The sequence below is a fragment of the Sceloporus occidentalis genome, unplaced genomic scaffold (genome assembly GCF_023333645.1).
Source record: "Sceloporus occidentalis isolate IW3139 unplaced genomic scaffold, rSceOcc1.0.p SCAF_7, whole genome shotgun sequence".
In the NCBI taxonomy this organism is placed as follows: Eukaryota; Metazoa; Chordata; class Lepidosauria; order Squamata; family Phrynosomatidae; genus Sceloporus; species Sceloporus occidentalis.
Window position 1 is genome coordinate 62,431,815 of NW_028316987.1, and position 20,061 is coordinate 62,451,875.

General features: G+C 38.5%; 1 protein-coding gene and 1 pseudogene across 1 annotated transcript in view; one reads left to right on the forward strand and one right to left on the reverse strand.

The window, feature by feature from the left end:
- The first annotated feature begins 1,539 nt into the window (after positions 1 to 1,539).
- The window catches only part of AGMO (alkylglycerol monooxygenase), a 161,275-nt gene continuing 142,753 nt past the window's right edge, over positions 1,540 to 20,061 (forward strand). Inside the window, exons 1-3 of the mRNA XM_089534012.1 lie at positions 1,540 to 1,647; positions 6,209 to 6,339; positions 17,388 to 17,539. Of these exons, the coding sequence (XP_089390138.1) occupies positions 1,540 to 1,647; positions 6,209 to 6,339; positions 17,388 to 17,539 (391 nt within the window). The remainder of the gene's footprint in view (positions 1,648 to 6,208; positions 6,340 to 17,387; positions 17,540 to 20,061) is intronic.
- On the reverse strand, positions 4,260 to 4,413 carry LOC149309842 (U1 spliceosomal RNA; annotated as a pseudogene).

Here is a 20,061-nt window from a genome sequence, read left to right on the forward strand (position 1 = left end):
AACCTATTTCTTTCCTGTTATCTTTGCAATGTGTGCTTGTGTGCCTTTTGGTGGTTCCTGACTTACAGCGAGCCTAAGAGAAAACCATTAACACAGGGTTGTCTTGGCAAGTTTCTTCTTGCCTTTCCCATCCTCTGAGGCTGAGAGAGTGTGACTTGCCTAGGTCTCCAGAGTGCAAACCACTGCAAGACAATAAATAAATAATAACAATTACACTTTGCTCCCACGTCATAGATTGTGTAAACTCTTATATAGAGGGTAAACTCTATTCTAGTCAGGAGTCTATTACAAGGCATTCCAGAGTCCAGATATTATTGGACTTCAATCCCAAACAGCCGTAGCTAGGAATTGTGAAGTCTAACAAAAGCCACCACCAGTTTTCTCCATCATATTACAGTTACAAGGCTTGATCATTCTCTTACCATTAACCACCAAATACAGAGGAGATAGGTCAATTATTTTTTATTTTACAGTTTAATATAAAGTGTCACAATTTTGGAAGGCTTTCGGTGACAGATGGCTCCGCTCCTTTGTCCAAGAGTGAGTGCCAGCTAAAGCAACTCAGGTCCAAAACACACTGCAGAAATAATCCAGTTTGACACAGCTTTCATTGCCCTGGTTCACTGCTAGGGAATCCTGGGAATAGTAGTTTATTGCAGCATCAGAGCTCTCTTAACAGAGAAGGCTAAGTGTCTCACAAAACCACAGTTCCCAGAATTTCCTAACACTGATTCAGGGCAGATAATAAAAGCAGTCTCAAGCTGACTTATTTCTGGACTTTTTTCTGGTCCCCGTGTGAAAAAGTCCAGTGCAGTAGAATAATAATAATAATAATAATAATAATAATAATAATAATAATAATAATAGATTTGAATTATTTCCCGCCTTTCCAAAGGGATCAAGGCGGGTTATGAGTAAATCCATAAACAATACTGAAGACGTGCACAACTAAAACTTCCATATCCCCTTATCCCTTCCCTTCACTAAAACACCAATATCGTAAATACCAATTAATCTAGAGTTGGGGTAGTCTGTAGAATCCGCACAGAGAGAGAGAGAGAGAGAGAGATCTTGCAGCACCTTTGAGACTCACTGAAAGAAAGAGAGAAGAAAAAGAGTTTCATGTCAGCGCTTGAATGCCACAGTGGGACTCATGGCCCACCAGCACTGCCCTTCTTGTTTCCAAAAAGCCCCTTCCGGAGGAGGAGGAGGAGGAGGAGGAGGGCGTGCTGGCTGCCTCAGTTGCCCCAGAGTCCAAGAACAAACACAGCCTGGCGCCTCTTGGGCGACCTTTGCGCTCCCAGGGTTGACAAAAACAGGTCCCTGCCTCCGCCTCCAGTGCGCTTTTACGCGCCATTCCTGGCTTCTGTGAAAGGAGCAGCAGCAGCAGTTGCTTCCCTTTCTGGCCTCAGGGCTGTTTCCCTGGCTCTCCAGGGGACTTTGCCCCAGCTGAGGGCCCAGAAAGAAAGGCAGGGACTCCCTTCTTCCCCCCTCTTCGGCCTCTCCTCTTCTCCTCAGACCCCCTTCAGCAGCCCAGCCATGGCCTCCCCTTCCCTTTCCCAGCAGCTCCGCGGCCTCTTTTACGCCCTCAGCCCCAACGAGAGCTCCTTCGCCGGCGTCGAGGAGGTGCCCGATTACGTGGAGCAGGTGAGACCTCCCTGGCCTCGCCCCACTTTCCCCTCAGCCTCCGGGGCTCTGAGGGGGACCTGCTGGGAGGGCAAGAAGGCCAATACTGGGAAGGGCTGTTGCACCTAGTTACTCCTGTTTCTGGACCTAGGTATCATCATCATCATCGTAGCAACAACAAGAAGAGGTGTACCTGCTTATTCTGTGGTAGGGACCTGGGTTCAGCAATAATAGTAATAATAATAATAATAATGAAGAAGAAGATGTACCTGGTAACTGCTTGGTGGGGACCTCAGTGCCATAATAATAACAATAATAAAGTACCTGGTTACTCCCTGGTGGGGACCTGGGTGCCATAATAATAATAATAATAATAACAATAATGATGATGTACCTGGTTAATCCCTGGTGGGGACCTGGGAACCTGGGTGCCATAACAACAACAACAACAATAACAATGTTGTACCTGATTACTCCTTGTGCAGACCTGGGTGCCATAATAATAATAATGTTGTACCTGGTTACTCCTTGGTGGGGACCTGGGTGCCATAATAATAATAATAATAATAATAATAATGTTGCACCTGGTTACTCCTTGGTGGGGACCTGGGTGCCATAATAATAATAATAATAATAATAATAATGTACCTGGTTACTCCATGGTGCGTGCCTGGGCGTCATAATAATAATAATAATAATAATAATAATAATAATGTTGTACCTGGTTACTCCTTGGTGGGGACCTGGGTGCCATAATAATAAATAATAATAATGTTGCACCTGGTTACTCCTTGGTGAGGACCTGGGTGCCATAATAATAATAATAATAATAATAATAATGTTGTACCTGGTTACTCCTTGGTGGGGACCTGGGTGCCCTAATAATAATAATAATAATAATAATAATGTTGCACCTGGTTACTCCTTGGTGGGGACCTTGTTCCATAATAATAATGATGATGATGATGATGATGATGTACTGTACCTGGTTTCTCCATGGTGGGTGCATGGGTGCCATAATAATAATAATAATAATAATAATAATAATAATGTTGTACCTGGTTACTCCATGTTGGGGACCTGGGTGCCATAAGAATAATAATAATAATACTGTTGATGTACCTGGTTACTCCTTGGTGGGGCCTTGGGTGCCGTAATAAAAATAATAATGTTGTACCTGGTTACTCCTTGGTGGTGACTTGGGTACCATAATAATAATAATAATAATAATGATGTTGTACCTTGTTACTCCATGGTGGGGACCTGGGTGCCATAATAATAATCTTGTCCCTCGTTACTCCTTGGTGGGGACCTGGGTGCCATAATAATAATAATAATAATAATAATAATAATAATCTTGTACCTGGTTACTCCATGTTGGGGACCTGGGTGCCATAATAATAATAATAATAATAATAATAATAATGTTGTACCTGGTTACTCCTTGGTGGGGACCTGGGTGCCATAATAATGATAATAATGTTGTACCTGGTTACTCCATTGTGAGGTCCTGGGTGCAACAACAACAACAACAACAATAAGTGTTACCTGGTTACTCCATGGTGGGGACCTGGGTGCAGCAATACTAATAATATGAATAATAATTAATTGTACCTGGTTAGTCTATGGTGGAGACAATAATAGTAATAATAATAATGAAAGTGTACTTGGTAACTCCTTGGTGGGTAGCTGGGTGCCAAACTAATATTAATAATAATGTTTTACCTGGTTACTCCATGGTGAGGTCCTGGGTGCAATAATAATAATAATAATAATAATAATAATAGTTACCTGGTTTCTCCATGTTGGGGACCTGGTTGCAGCAATAATAATGATACGAATAATATTTAGTTGTACCTGGTTAGTCTATGGTGGAGACAATAATAGTAATTATAATAATGAAAGTGTACCTGGTTATCCCGTAGTGGGGATGTGGGTGCAGCAATAATAATAATACTAAAGAAATTGTACCTGCTTATTCCATGGTGGGGATCTGGGTACAATAATAACAATAGAAATAGCTGTACCTGGTTACTCTGTAGTGGGGTCCTGGGTTTACCAGCAGCAGCAGCAGCAACAACAACAACAACAATAATAAATTGTAGCTAGTTACTCCATGGTTGGGCCCTGATAATAATAATAATAATAATAATAATAATAATTCATTGTTGTTGTTCCTGGTTACTCTGTGGACATTCCCTAGGTGCAATAATAAAAAATAAATATAAATAATAATAATTGTTGTACCTGTTTGTTCCATGATGGGGCCCTGGGTGCAACAACAACAACAACAACAACAATTATTGTGCCTGGTTACTCTGTGGTGGGTCCCTTGGTGTAATAATAATTATAATAAGAGTTGATATTGTTGTGTCCCTTCAAGTCATTTCTGACTTATGGCACCTTTAAGGTGAATGATGTTAATTCCTTCTAAAATGTTAAAATACAAATATGCATGGCTGTGCAAATGGAAATAGGCACGCTCATTAAACAAAATGTTTTTATTCATATGCTATGTCGAGTAGGGGAAGGTGCAACCACCGTATTTGCAGGGGGTTCCCAAGGGTAAAAAGTTTGAGAACCATTACTTTAATGTATAAATACACTCTCTGAAGATGCTGGAATAGACAGCATCTCTTCCGTGGAATAGATCACCACAAGTTATGCAGTCAGATTTCCCACATTTGAGGAAATCTCAGGGGTCAGCACACCCAGAGTCCAATGGATGAGCCTCACCCTGGGAAAACCACCTTTATGATCATGGTGTCTCCCCTGCCAGGTAAGAAAACCACGTGGTTTTCTTGGCACATTTCCTCCGAGGGGTTTTACCAATTCCATTGCCATCTTCTGAGGCTGAGAGCATGTGACTTGCCCAAGGTCACCCAGAGGATTTCATGGCCAAGTGGGGAATTGAACCACTACTAGCAGTAATAATCAACATCATCCTGCTGAAAAACCCAAGTTGCTAGAGTTCTCTGGTTTGGAGATGGCTTGTCAAAAGGAGTATGGAAACTTTTGAGAGGAGGGATGAGAGCCTCCAAGTCTCATGCCCTCCTTAAGTAGCTACAGGTTAGTTCTTGGCATCTGAAGTGTTGGGAGAGTTTCTCAAGAGATGCTTCCAGTCAAACTACACAACAGTGGGATAAATTAATCAATAAGATGATGCAATTTGAAACACATTTTCCACTGAAGGGTTGGGAATACTGTGATCTGGATCCTACCTGGTTTTCCTAATCTCATCCTTTATGCATCCCTTTTCCATCAGTGTAACAAAACCTTAGGAAGACTTGCAGTTGGGAGTGGTGAGTTCAGTCTCCACATCCTCCATGGACACTGTGGGAAAACTGGATCTCTGACTGTAAAAATGTGGACTCCTTTCCTCCTTAGCCTTGCAAAATGGCCTTTTTCTCTTGAAGTATTTAAGTCACACACATATATCCATTTCATGGAAGAGTTAGTCAGACACCATTTGTATTGGCTTGAGTGTGCATTTTATTTACGAACACATTCTTCTGCAGCGATTTGCATTAGCAATATTAACTCTTTGTGGGTTTTAAGAATTTATAAACCACTGCTTCATCTAAAAGTGAATTTTAGTGTGGGACACTTAAAACAAGTCAATACTATATTAAACAACTTTTTAAAAAACTGTGATTGGAGTTTAAGAGGCTTATCACATTGATTATTAAATTGATTTACCTCTATCTGGTTTAAAGCTGAATTTGGGTGGTATCCTGATCTTATCAGACTTTTTTTGCCACTGAATCTGCTGCCCAAATAGAGCCCAGGTCCATCCCCACTTCCAGAACCACTCCTTCCAGCTCTTTTTAGATCTGGCTGTTTTCAGGCTTAAGAAGATGGTTGGCGTGGCACGGCTCTGGAAGCGGGGATGGACCCAGGCTGTATTTGGGCAGCAGATTTGGTGGCAAAAAATGTCTGATAAGACCAGGATGCTGCTCGAATTCAGCTTTAAACCGGATAGAGGTAAAGCAATTTAATAACTAATGCGATAAGCTTCTAAATTGCCTCACTTACTCACCCCTGCAGTTAGTTCACGGGAAAATGTTGCACCCAGTAAGAATTGTTTTTCTCTGGGTTCTTCTCCATGGGAGCAGAGATTTAGGTTTCAGCTTCACTAGACTTCACTCTCCATGCCCAGTGTTTGTTATGAGGATAACATAAATATTGTTGCCATACATACTTGTAACATAATCAAAATTTGGTGCATAACTGTATGCTGTGTATTTTCCAGAGCTTGGAAAAGATATTTTTGAACTATAATTTGCAGAATCTGCCTGCCATCTACTTTCTGAACAGTTGCTTTGAGTCTAAGTTATATGGACTTGGTCTTGTAAAAATACACTGTGTAATGTCAGTATTCTTTATAAAACTGTAAAGTTTAGTCAACAACATGTGCTAATTCAGATATAATAATAAGATATGGTGTTACAAGAATTAAGAGATTACAGTGGGATGTGAGCATATGTATATTCAAGCCTAAAGCACCATGAGAAAATTAAAAGCGAATGTTTATAACATTTTTGACTGTCTACCTTGTTCCTGCCTTTCTGTCTGATTTTAGGCAACTCCTTTGTTCATTACCCTGATTCTTCTGGAGTTTGTTATTAAGTGGGCTCAGAAGGGACATTCATCAGCTCGGGTCAATGATGGCATAGCATGTCTCTCTGCAGGTGTTCTGTCTCGACTTCCAGAGTAAGTCTGGTCAGTTGCATGCTTTGGTGGATTCAAATTGAGGCAGGGGGGAAGTCCTCCAGTGCCAAAGTTTCTGGTTTTCCATCTGTATTTCAAACTGTGTAGAAAGACTGAGTAGAGAGTTTCATTTGCCTCTCTCAAAATACTAGAATTCAGGCCTTGTCCAGCTGCTTCAAGAGAAACAGAAGGGGGGGGGGTCACAGAACACTTAACTGGCCAAGCGAAATGAGACTTGTCCAATGGCACCTCCAGTTGCCATTCATTTTGTAACTCAGCTGTTGGATCCTTATTTATAAGTAAGTCCCACCGAACTCTGTGGGTCATACTTTCTCAGAGTAGATAGGTGGAACCTTGAACTATAGTGAACATTCATGGAAATAAAGTTTCTCATTCCCCTCGTTTCCTGTGAACCCCCTTCCTTTTAGGGGATGAAAGATGGCTTTTTAACAATATGGGATGGGAGGTGTGATAGCTGCTGAGGGAAGAAGGGAAAATAGGAAATGTCTCTTAAACTTATTTAAATTAGCTTATATTAGATGCAAGGTAACAGCATTGAAGTAAACATAATTAATATATGGTATACACATTCAAGACACAGTTCTGTGCTTCAGGCATGAAGTTCAGTTGAACATTTTTATTCATTTTCAATTATATGGAAGGAAAGGTATAAAAGTATGCAAAATACACTGCTTGGTGACCTTTTCAAGACACAAGTATATCTTTGTATTCAAAACTATGCTTGACCCATCTACAGCTCTGAACTAAGATTGTACTGTCTGTTAGTTTCTCTGGCCTGATGAAAAACTTTTTGGTTCAGACATTAACAGCACAATTCTGCATTTCAACAATTAAAACACCTCTCTCCTTTTTCAGAAAGTGGAAAAAATGTAGTACTATGCACTGTCTTCCATAAAGACTGCAATATCGAGATGGTGCATAACCTGAGTCATTTTTTTTAATTTCAGGTATGATAAGTGAAATGGTTGCATGTGTTCTCAAAGGATTTTTTGTTTGTTTGTTTCTACTACTTCCATGTGCATGGAATAAATATTATGAGTGGCTGTCTTCAATGTGCCATTTTGGCAAGATTTTCTGCTGCAACTAGTGCGCCATGATTGGAATGATGAGCTGGATGGATCATTTGACCTGCTTAAGCACAGCATTTATAATGTTTAGATGACCTACAACTGACCTTAAGTGTGAGACAATGTTAAATACATTGCAGCTGGTTATGCAGTTATGCTTTGTCTTATTGCTTTGTCTTATGGTCAGATCTTTGTATGTTGGGAGCATTGTAGTTTTTCCGTTCACTTCATTATGAGCTGGAAATGTATCTAGCCAAAAGACAGACCAATTGGATTATTACTGTTCTGTGTGGACATCTGCAACACTACTTGAATTCAAATATGCTCAAAATTGATTTTGGACAGTTGAATCAGATCCTGTCATTTGCTTGTAGCTTGGTTTTTACTTCCAAGTTTTAAAAATTAATTTTTTAAAATAATTATTATTAACTTTATTTATATCTCACCTTTCCCCCCAAGTCTGGGATGCAAGGCGGCTTACACATTAAAAAGATTACAATTAAAAATATACCATGTACAACATTAAAACTGAATTAAACTAACAACCTTATTAAAAACATACACTTTAAAAGATGTTGAAAACAATGAACAATACAGCACTTACAGCACTTTTTCAATTCTAAAACTCTGTCTGAATAATAATAATAATAATAATAATAACTATAAAGTATTGTCCTGCCAATGGAAGATCAGCAAGGAGGAGCCTAGGGAGGCAGTTCCAAACTGTAGGGGCAACTGTTGAGAAGGTCCTCGGTCTTGTTCTCACCAGCTGGACCTGTGAAAGGAGGTGAGACTGACAGAAGGGCATCTCCTGTGGATCTCAGGGTGGATCTTATGTGGATCTTATGTTGGAAGATACAGTCTGTTAGATAGCCAGAACCTAAGCTGTATAGGGCTTTATAGGTCATAACCAGCACTTTCAATTGTGTGTGTAAATAAACCGGCAGCCAGTGGTGGCTGTTGTAATAGAGGAGTATGATTTAAGAAAGCATGAAATTGCTTTCTTGAATCAATATTAGAAATGTAATTTAATTAGAAATATTAGAAATGTAATTTAATTACAGTATATGAAAATGGAGTCTTTCTATTCTTAATGATCAGCAAGCTTCAATTGGCTTACTGTATAGATCACAGTGTTGGGAAGCAGGAAAGGGTAGTGTGAGCCCAAGGTAAGGGACATGGTAAATCAATGCATTATGTTTCCTGTAACAGTGAGGGGATAGTCTTGATTACCTTTGATTCCAGCCTAACTTCCAACAGTGAAATTCCTTTGGATTTTGAATAAGATAAACCTTATTTATATCTTATAGAAAACTCTCATTTGAACTCTATTCAAAAACATCCTGGGTCCCATCCCAGGAGAAAGTCAGGGTATAAATTCAATAAATAAACAAACAAACAAACAAATAAAGGAGGAATGCTTTCACTATTCTAAACAGCCGTTGGGAAGAAGGCCTGCCTGGCCTGGGCGAGTTTACCAGGTGGCCATTTCTGATGGTGGCCTAACTTTGGAATATCTTTCCTGAGTTTCTTTCACATTTTGACAAGTATTTTTTTAATTTAGTTTTTTTATTACTATGGCTACCTTCCCTGAGATATATATTTTTTTCTGAACAAATGGATTCATAGGGAAAACATGGAGACAAATATTATTGAGATACAAGTCGCAGTGGGACTGGTCAGTAAGAAAGCTGAGCATTGTGTCAGTGTAGTTCAGTCATCTGCATGTCTACTCAGATGTAAGCTTTTGTGTTCACTTGGTGTTTCCTGTAAATCTGCACAGTAACTCAATCTGTAACAAAGGAACCAGCCAAAATCATAAGATAGTGGTTCTCAAATGGAGGGACAGGATCCCTGAGTAGGGCACGAGAGTACATGAATGAATATTGAGTTATTCATGTATTCCTCTCTTTGTACCTTCAGATTCAAATGAATTACAGTTGGCCCTGCACATTTGGAGATTTGACTTTTGCAGATTTGATTATGTGTGATCCTCCAATTCAGTTCAGCTGGTAGCTGACCATAGAGCTGTGCTGGAGAACCTAGAAGTTCCTGGAGAAAACACTTGTCTGGATATTTGTAGGTTCTGCAGCATGATTCTACTGTCATTTTCCGGCAGATGTTGACCATAACAGAGTTGCACTGGAGGACCTGGAGATTTTCTCTTAGAATAGTGTTTTTTTAAAAAATTAGTGGTTTTTCCATATTCACAGAGGTCCTTCACCGCTAACACCAGTGAATGTGGAGGGAACACTGTACAACTTCCCCCCACAAATTTACACATGAAGCATCAAACCATCATTTGTGCATGACTTCTGAATAGAATTTGATCTTTGTTTGTAGTGTTTGACCCAGCTGCAAGCTCAAATTTCTGTTCAACACATTTATCAGTGTTATACAAGTTTCTAAACAATTGCCTAAACATTATTCCATGTTTTAAATTACTTACAAGCTAATATATAATATATATTATATAATATATAAAAATACTAGACAGGGTTAAAAGTGTAAACCATTTTTTTGTCCTCCAAAAAACCCCAAACATTTAAGTTATTTCCATTATAGCCTCAGTCAGCCCCCTTTCAGCAAATGCATAATGAGGAAACCCAAGTGAAACTGTTAAAATAATATTTCAGCAGAGCTCACTGTATCGGGGGAAATCACAGTGTAAATCATTAACAGCTGAGGGTTAGATTAACGCACTATTGATGATATCCTCTCTTAGGGACTAATTTTCGTTTTCTCAGCTAGCAGCAGAAGTTTGCCACTTCCTTAGAAAGCTGGTGATTAGTATTAAAATGGTGAGTTGTTGCAATACATCAATTCTGCACGTAAAGCCGATCTTGTGTCTAAGGTCCAAAACACACTGCAGAAATAACCCAGTTTGAGACCACTTCTAATGCCCTGGCTCAGTGCTAGGAAATTCTGGGAACTGTAGTTTTGTGAGACATTTAGCCTTCTCTTGTCAGAGAGCTCTGGTGCCACAATTAACTACAGTTCCCAGGATTTCCTAGCACTGAGCCAGGGCAGTTAATGCGGTCTCAAACTGGATTATTCCTGCAGTGTGTTTTGGACCAAAGGCTGCATCCACACTGCAGAAATAATTCAGTTTGACATTGTTTTAACTGCCCTGACACCATGTTATGAAATTTTGGGAATGCTAATTTGTTGTGGCCCCAGAGCAGAACACTGTTTCTGGAAATGGTGCTGGGTCACCACATAGCAACATTTCACACGATAATCTTAAAAGAGATATTTATCTTGTTTTCCACCAACTGCTGAAACTAAGAACTTGCTCTTGTTGAAATTAAAACAAATAAGACAAAGACCACGTGTACACCTTGTCAAATAATAAGCAATTCCCCATCATCCAAATGTAGCTCACCCATCCTAATTTTGTGGGATAGTATTATCATTCATGCTCATCTGCCAAAACAACCAAATGCTCCATCAATAGAACTTCTGGATCTCTCTTTGAGATCTGCTGATAGATCCAAAGCACTGGGGAAAGCTAGGAGACCTGAAGTCCAATTATGCAGATTTTCTGAGCTATCTTTTATTGTATCTTGCCTTGCTTTCTTTAGAGGGTTTTTCAGCTGTATGAAGTTCCTATGTGGTAGATAGTTCTGAAACATTATCCTTTAAAAATAAATTAGGAGCATCACTTGCCAAAAGGCCTAAATACTCTAAAGGCATCAGATCCCACCTGATCTTGGAAGGTAAGCAGGCTCAGCTTTGGTTAGTACTTGACTGGGAAACTGCTAAGAGATACCAGCTGCTGTAGGCTATGTTTCAGAGGAAGGAACTGAAAAAAATCACCTTTGAATATTCCTTGTCTAAGAAGACTCTGTGGAATTCATGGGGTTGCCATAAGTCAACAGACACCTTGAAAGAACATGCATTTGCCAACAGGTCTTAAAATATTTGTTTTAAAAACAACAAAACAGGGCATCACACTTTTACAAGAGCAGCTATATGACATATACCAGCAATTGTACAAATATGAAGTCGAAGGCTTTCATGGCTGGCATCCATAGTTTTTTGTGTTTTTTTGGCGCTATGTGGCCATGTTCAAGAAGAGTTTATTCCTGATGTTTCACCAGCATCTGTGCTGGCATCCTCAGAGAATGTATTCTCTGAACATTCTCTGAAGATGCCAGCCACAAATACTGGTGAAATGTTAGGAATAAACTCTTCTAGAACATGGCCACATAGCCCAAAAAACCCACAAAAAACTAATTGTACAAATATGTGCATTATTTCTTAGATTAGTACACTTGTTTTTCTAAAATAAAACTCAGTATTGTGTTTTCTAACACCAATAAATCCCACTTTTTACTTACACAGACATTTGGCTTTTTGATCTAACCAGTCACACTATTTTCTTAGTATTCAGACTTCAGGGGCTTAAATCTCTGCAAAATGTATACCCATATTTGTTCACTCCATAATAAGAATATACTTCCAAGTAAGAGTTTAGGATTGCATCATAATTAAAGTCTATTTCACAGTATACTTTTGTACAGAAAACATTAACCTACATTGTATTGCTAGAGGAATGGTACCTGACATACCCACCTTTCTACCATTTTAGTATGTGTAGAAACTGTTCTAATATCTGAAATTAATTTAACCAATTAAACTCAGCTTTCAATTTTTTGCCCAGTCATTAGCATAAAGTCATACATTAATATATATAAAGGACTATATAATCTGTATTTGTGTATATGACATATAGATATAATTTTCTAGAAATCATTAGAGACAGTGTTGGGCATGTGTTGGTCCATTTAGCCCAGCAGTGTCTACACTACAATGACTGACAGCAGCTCTCCAGAACTGCAGGTAGGGGTCTGCTGGTCCTGCTTGCTGCAGATGCCATACATGCAAAGCTTATGTTCTGCTGTTGAGTTATGGCTCCATATGGGTACTGTCTTCAGTCTTGAGAAGGAGTAAGCAAAGTCTTTTCAGTCTTGCTATAAATATTTTTTTATATAAATTACACTCCTGACAATAAACCATAGAAAGTTTTGATCATAGATTGTGAAATGGAATGCAAGAAAGGCTTAAAGCCAAACTTCCATTTACAGTGAATAGATTTATTCTGAAGCTACAGTCCCTTGGATTAATTGATGTTTTGGTATTAAACTATAGTCAGTCCTTCTTATACATGGATTTCTTATACACAGATTCAAGAATCTGCAATTTGAAAATGTTTAAAAAAAGTATAAATTTCAAATATCAAACCTTGATTTCCCATTTTTTTGATAAGGGACACCATTTTGCCATGTCATTATATTTAATGGGACTTGAGCACAGATTTTGTTATCCATGGGGGATCTTGGAACCAAACCCTAGCGGATAACAAGGGTCCACTGTATATGGTTAGCATGGTCTATACTGGTGAATAGATTAGCAAAAATGTTGCATGAACTAAATAAATAATATAATGAGCAAATTCTAAACTCCACTAGATGGAGCAAAGGAGTAGGAATTTTAGGGGTAAATGGTAATTTGGTTTAGCAGTTTGAAGTTCAGGAAACCTATGCTACAAAACCCAATTTAAAACAGTGGACATGCAAGACGACTTTAACTAAATGTGAATGGCAGAATATTTATCCAAATGTGTAGCATTATATTGCAAAAATCAAACTAATTGTAGGGCTGTAGATTTGTTTGTGAATCAACACCAGGTAAATCATCATGTGTCATTCTTTATTATTTGAATAACCACCATAAGCTGCTTGAGGTGTCTTTCCAGAGTTGGATAATATTATCTTATTGATGTTGTTTTTGTGTTTTGCTTTGAGGCTGGGGTTCTGCATACTGAGAATGGAATAAGATCATATTTGCCTTGCTTAGAAAAGGCAGGGAATAGAACTCCCACTCCTTCCCTTGTTCTGCCACCTTGTCTTTGTACTGGAGTGTGGAGGGAGGGAGGGAGACTTGACTGTAGCATGTCAGATATATTTCAACTCGATTTGTGTCAATTTTAACAAGTCAGTTGACAGAGTAATAAATTGGGTGTCAGCTCCAGAACTGGCATGCTTTCAACAAATAAAGCAGTTTTTCAGACTGCGTGCAAGCTCTTTTTCATTTTCAGTCTGAGCTTTTCCATAGGCTTCTCCTTCTTCCTCCTTTTTTTTTTTTTAAATCAAGGCCACATTATGGAATCCTGCCATTTTAAGTTCTGTTGGTATTTTTCCCCAACAGAAACATTTCATTTAATAGAAAATCAAATACTATGTCTGTTAGTACTAAAACCTAGAATTTATTCTAATGGAGCTTATGGCCAGTTTCATTACTTGTTGTGATACCCCATGCCTTTAAGTGTTTTAGAATTTGCTTTGAAGATCCCATATTACTTAGTAGCTTGATTTCCATTACTCTGAAACAGCTCAGGATCTGAGCAAGGTTAGGGTGGGGGAGAGGTGCATCAACTCCTAATGGATGAGTTAGACCTCCTCATGCTCAGAGCATGAACTGCCCTTGCAGGTATTCCATGAGCAAATTTTAGATGTTGCAAGGGCAGCAGTGAAGAATTTTTTGTATGTTGTTTATTGCATCATCATAGAATCCTATACAGAGACTATGGATATTATTGCACACAATTTATCCCATCTTTTCCCCAATGTTATCCTGTGACTTTTCAAGCAAGGGGAAATTCTGTACTTGAAAAGCCACAGGACAAGAATGGGTTACATATGGGCTGTATACGCCCAGCCATAGGAAAATGTGATAAGATGTGTCATGGACAGTTAAATGCACGGAAAAGATGGGGTAAGTCGTGTGTGACAGTCTCCTATATTGGGAACAGCACTGGTGCAAAACAGATACAAATCAAAGCCACATTGGCATCTGCGTGTGAAATGTAGTGAATTGTCCTACTTTACTGTAAAATGAATTTCCTTGATTATAAATGTTACATGGAGTAACTCCCAATGACATACAGAGATTTACATTCAAAAGAATGTAGTTATAACAAAAAGTAGAGAGTAATTGGTGTTCTGGGTTTTTTTTTCCTCTCTTGAGAACCATGTTAGAAGGAAGACTGAAACTTTAAAAAGCTTTTGAATAAGCTTGGTAACCAAATGCTACCTTTTGACTTCTATAACATGCTATCCAACGAGATATAAATAAGCAATTGTTGACTTATTTCAGTTGCTGATGTGATAGAATGTCCTTTAATAACACCAGATATCATGTTTTATACCTTTTGTGACTCAAAAATTAATTTAAAATCTGCAGTTTTTACTTGCGTGACTTTGAAAACAATAATTGCTCTGTAGAGTTTGACTGAGTTTCTTTCACACTTTGGCTGTAGCCCATGGAAGAAAAAGGACTCAAGGGCAAAATGAAAGTTCATAAAAATCTAGGAAATGTATCTGTTCATATTTCTGGCTGTGCTGCAAAAGCATTACAACAGTTATATTAACAAGGCGAAGTGAGAAAACAGTACCCAGTGGCCACAATCCAACACAGAGTCAGGCGTTCTTAAGCTCTCTTGATTCAGTGCAGCTTAAGCTATTGTAACTGTGCACTGCATAGAGGCCAAGAACTGATAACATTGTGTGCAGATGTGGGTTTTTTTTAATATCCTGGTCACAAAAGGAATGTTGAGAGAATCCGCCGCCCTTTCCCTGTTCCTCTTTTAGATTATCATTTGTTCCCCTTTGGCCCAGTTGTCTCTATGATTAAGAATTTAAGTTAAGACTTGTGTATGCCTCATGCTATAAATTGTGAAAATATCATTGGGCTACATAAAATCATCTTTGAAAATATTAAAAGAACAGAGTTCTTTCCAGGTGTTTTGCCTTAGAAAATAGCAGGTACACCTGCCATAAAATCTTGGATGGAAATTCTTGGTCCATCAACTGTCAAAACTGAAGTTAAGCAGATATCTCCAGTGGAAAACCAGGACAGCTGTTGGAGGGCTGTGAGTGAAGCACAGGTGGGCTATGACAGCCAGAGGTGGAAAAGGGTCTTTTTATTCTCTTTCCCCGTTGCTTTCATTTCAAAAGGTTTGATTTTTGGAATAAAAACTAGGAAACATTATGGTGTATTTTTCAAATAGTAGCTTATTGTTACAAAAATTTGATTGTAGTGTTTCTATGTTGTTGGAGATATGAGGCTCAACCTAAATCCATGAAAGATACAAATCGCACTCTAGACCCTGGTGCCACAACAGCATCAATTTTATGTTGTTTGAGTTTGGGTGCCTTGTTTGCCATTTTTGACTCTTTAATAGTTTATTTTCTTTTGATTGTGACTTTTTCAGTTTCAGATTAGTCTTCGGATTCAGATTTGTCTCTCTATAGCTTTTTTGCAATTACATTCATTTGAAACAACTACTGATCCAAAGTTTTTCTAGCATACAATTTAAGACCATTATTTATTCTATAAAACCCCAGAATTTCTCTTGTCAGTTTCTGGCACAAATATGCTGTACAATTATAGAAAAAGAATTTGTAGAATTATGTTGATTGGAGCTAAATATGGAATAACATAAGTTGTTTTCAGTATCTTAGATCCTGCAGAATGGTGAACCAGTGTGTTAGTCAAGTAAAATTAAGTGTGCTCTAAAGAGTGCTTTGACACATACAGATTGAGTCTCCATTATCCAAAATTCCAAATTCTGAAATATTCCAAAATCCAAAACTGTCCACATGAGTGCCTGAGATAGTGACACCTTTCCTTTCTGTTGGTTCAGTATACACAAATGCTATTTCATGTGCAAAATGATTAAAATATTATTTATAAAATCACCTAGAGGCTATGTGTATAAGTTATATACAAAAGATAAATGAATTGCATGTTTAGACCTGAGTCTCATTGCTAAAATATCTCATTATCTTTATTTTCCAAAATACCCCCAAATCTGAAATCCAAAACACTTCTGCTCCCAAGCCTTTTGGATAAGGGAGATTCAATCTGTACTTATCTGTAAGTAAATCTATTCTTTCAGATAAGTTGACCTCAGACTACATTTTTTTAGAGCACAATTAGGGCACAAACAGTTGGCCCTGAAGGGGTGGCTTGATGCCGCCCCTTTGAAAGCTGGGTTTGGGTTGGGCAATCGCATTCCATGCCCCTAAACTGGCTTTTTGCCAGCACAAAAAGAAGCAGCAAAATGCCACTCCTTTTTGAACTGACAAAAAAGGGGAGGTTTCCACCACACTGCGGCTTTGCAGTTCTCCTGCGGTATGCGGCGTATGAACGTTCCACTGTTGGAGCACCCCAAAGCTGCCTGCTGTGTAGTTCGGCAGGTGGTGTGATGCTAAATGCCACCCTCTGATGCTGCCCCTCAAGCCAGTCCAAAGGGGCTTTCTGTTTTGCCTCTTAGTTGTTTATTAGCATACTTGTTACCAGATCCTGTATAATTTTGAGAGCTAAGCAGAGTCAGCTCTGGTTAGTACTTGGATGGGAGACTGCCAAGGAATGCCAGTTGCTGTAGGCTGTATTTCAGAAGAAGGAACAGACAAAACCCTATGAAATTCATAGGGTCACCAGACTTGAGAGTACACACACACACATACTTTCTTACTCAAGTTCCTCTCACAATACACAATTATAAAGCTAAGAGTGAGTTTTAATTGGCATGCTTCTGCCCTTGGGAAAGCTGAGATATGAAATTAGGGGATATTTAGAATTGTGTTTAAAAAATTGTTCGGTTTTACCTGATTCTTTTTGTGAACCACTATGAGTCACACTCTGGAAGAAAGGTGGCATGTAAATGAAATAAATAAGCTCCAGAAAGTTCCAGTACCTCAACAAATGACAAGCCACAGGATTCCCTGGGGTGCATCCAGCGCATCTATTAAAGTAAAATCATAACACTTTATCTGGGTAGCATGAAAGGACCTTCAGTGAGGTGGCTTATAAGTGAACATATATTAAATTGAGCTGCAGGTGAAATTCTTAAATATTCTTCTGAACTTGGGTGTGTTTATTTGTGTATTTCAGTGCTTTGTCTAGAAGTGTTGAGGTATCAACATACATTTATACATGGGAAAACTATAGACTTCTTGAATTGCCCTGGGACTCTCCATGGACATGGTACTTGACATTCCTTGGAGTAGATTTTGGATACTACTGGTTTCATCGCATGGCCCATGGTAAGATTTTATTTAGATTTGCTTTTGTTCTCTGTTGGTATTTAACTTACTTTCTCAAGTGTTCCTGGCAGAGATTCTAAAGTAGCTGATGCTACTATTTTGTTGATCATTAACAATTTGCACCACTGTGGAAGCCATTCTGTTGTGTCTAGAATATCTCTCCTTAAGGGTCAGCCTTCTCATTAGGTAAAGTAAGAGTTAAGTCTATTTAGGCAGCTGCCCCCCACCTCCGTACCCCTAACCCACAGCAGCTGGTGGATAGTGATGGCAGCAATATCAACACCCTTTCTTAGACCTTTTCTCTACGCTTATTTTTTTTAAGACCAAGGCAGTGATGAATGAGTAGATAAACACATATGCATCTCTTGGATCGTGAGTTTTGGATAATGGTTGTAAACATTTTTGCTAATGTAATTAACCAGTCAGTTGTATTATGTGGAGTCCTCTTTCTTTTATCTGTTTTCTGTGGGTCAAACTCTGAACAGCAACATAAGATGCTTATTTCTGTTCTAGTAGGGACAGCCCATTTAGAAAGAGCACTGGAAAATACTTACTGGTATAATGTTTAGGATATCTCAACAGAGTGTGGGGAATGGCTTTGTCAGAAAACTCATCCGTCAGTTTAAAATGTCAGAAGTGAAAAAAGAAACTATTGACTATAAAGTGGTTTGATATTCATTTATTGTTTACTGTAATAATGACTCTTCATCATACTGTCCCATTTCTTGGCTGGTGAAATTTTGGAAATCTTCCTTTAAATTTCACATCATCCCTCCATTTTTGTGAAAAATCCTGCCTGTCCCAGGTGAGAAATCAATGCACAATTATGGTCTGTTTCTTATACCATGCAGTTGCTTGTTTATTTGTTGAACTGTTATCTTTCCCTCATTTTATTATCTTCCACAGTATTGATTTTCAGAATTTGAAGAAAGGAAAGGAAAGGAAAGGAAATAAAGAGGGTTACCTGTCTGCAGCCTGGAACATAGATGCTGGGGCATGAACCTTTAATGTGCTATAATTTGAATGTTGGTAAAAACCTGGTCCCAAGAACTTAAGTTTTAGGATTATATTTACGTATGTGATTTGGCCTCTGATTTAAGGTCAGCATGAGTATTTGTTGTTCCCCAGCCCACTGTTACCAAGATCCAAATAAATTTTGCAAGTGTTTGAATTTCAATACAATTATTTAATTTAAAAAAATTAAAGGAGATTCAAGGTTAGGGTCTCCTGCTTTTTGACACCGCAACAGAAATTCTCTTTTCAGAAAGTTCCATCATTTTTTAAAAATATTGTTTATTTTGAGAGAGAGACAGCATATTTTTATTGTAGTGTGCATATTTTTACTGTTTTCTCTGATTTATAACATTGTACTTTCATATTATAATATGTTTTTTTCAGTGTAAGTTCAGAAATCATAGTTCAGAAAGCAGGGTTTAAATACCTTAAATTGAAAAGGTGAAAGCTAAAAGCTGAAACCATATACATTGCTCTTATATATTATATCTGCCATTCCCCTCCCTTTGGTTGGGTTAAGTTGCCTGGAAGTGTAGACTGTGCACTTCTGGATTTCCTTGTTATTATACTTAAAACCTCCAGATTTCACAGTCAGAGGAAAAGTTTTCAGATGTGTAAAAAATATTGGCACTGTTTTTGAAAAAAATAGTAATAATGGGCAACAGGTAGGAAATTAGTTGGTCTGTTGAACTGAGTGGAAGGGAGGGATGGGCTATAGTCTTGATGGGAACAAGGATGATGGAAAAAGAAATGGGGTCAGATCCAGGCTAGAACAATGCTGGGAGGGTTTTTGAGTTAAGTAGAAGAGGAAGGAGGCAATCGGACATACAGCAGTCCTATGGGAGGAACTCCAGACTTGATTTAGGGAGAGGGGTGGGTGGGATATGAGGAAGTGCATGGGAGATGAGACAATAATGCTGAGAGGAGGGGAATATTCATCAAAAGGGATAGCCAAGTTCTGCATGTGGGTGTGAGAGAGACGGGGAAAGGGAATATGTTTCATAAACAGTGACATTAACTGTGTTGGCAGTACTGTGTTGTCCTGGAAAAAAGTGATTACCATTTTGAAAACTAGAGTAGTTCTGTAAAACTGTTGTTACACACATCATACCAGGCACATAATTCTATCAGGCCAATTCAAGTTGACAGAGAGAGAAGAAAATCTGTTCCACTCTGGAGCTGTTGTTGTTGTTTTTTAAATGGCTTTGAATATTAGAACCTGTTTGAACTCTTAAATAACTTCATTGCCAACAGTGTGACCTTCCAAGGTTCAAACTACAAGTGCCAGTAACCTGCATGACTTTATGCAGGCAGTTTTTTTAAAATATGCAGAAGCCTTTGCATTGGACCAGGAACAATAGAAATGTGGGTATATTTAACTCTTTCCTTCCCTGTATTTTGATTGTCCAGCTCTTCCACACGTTGTTTTCCCTAGCCGTGAGCCCTTCAAGGCATGAGTACAACTTTGTGTGCCAGCACTAAGCCATGATTGCAAAGCATGATCAAAC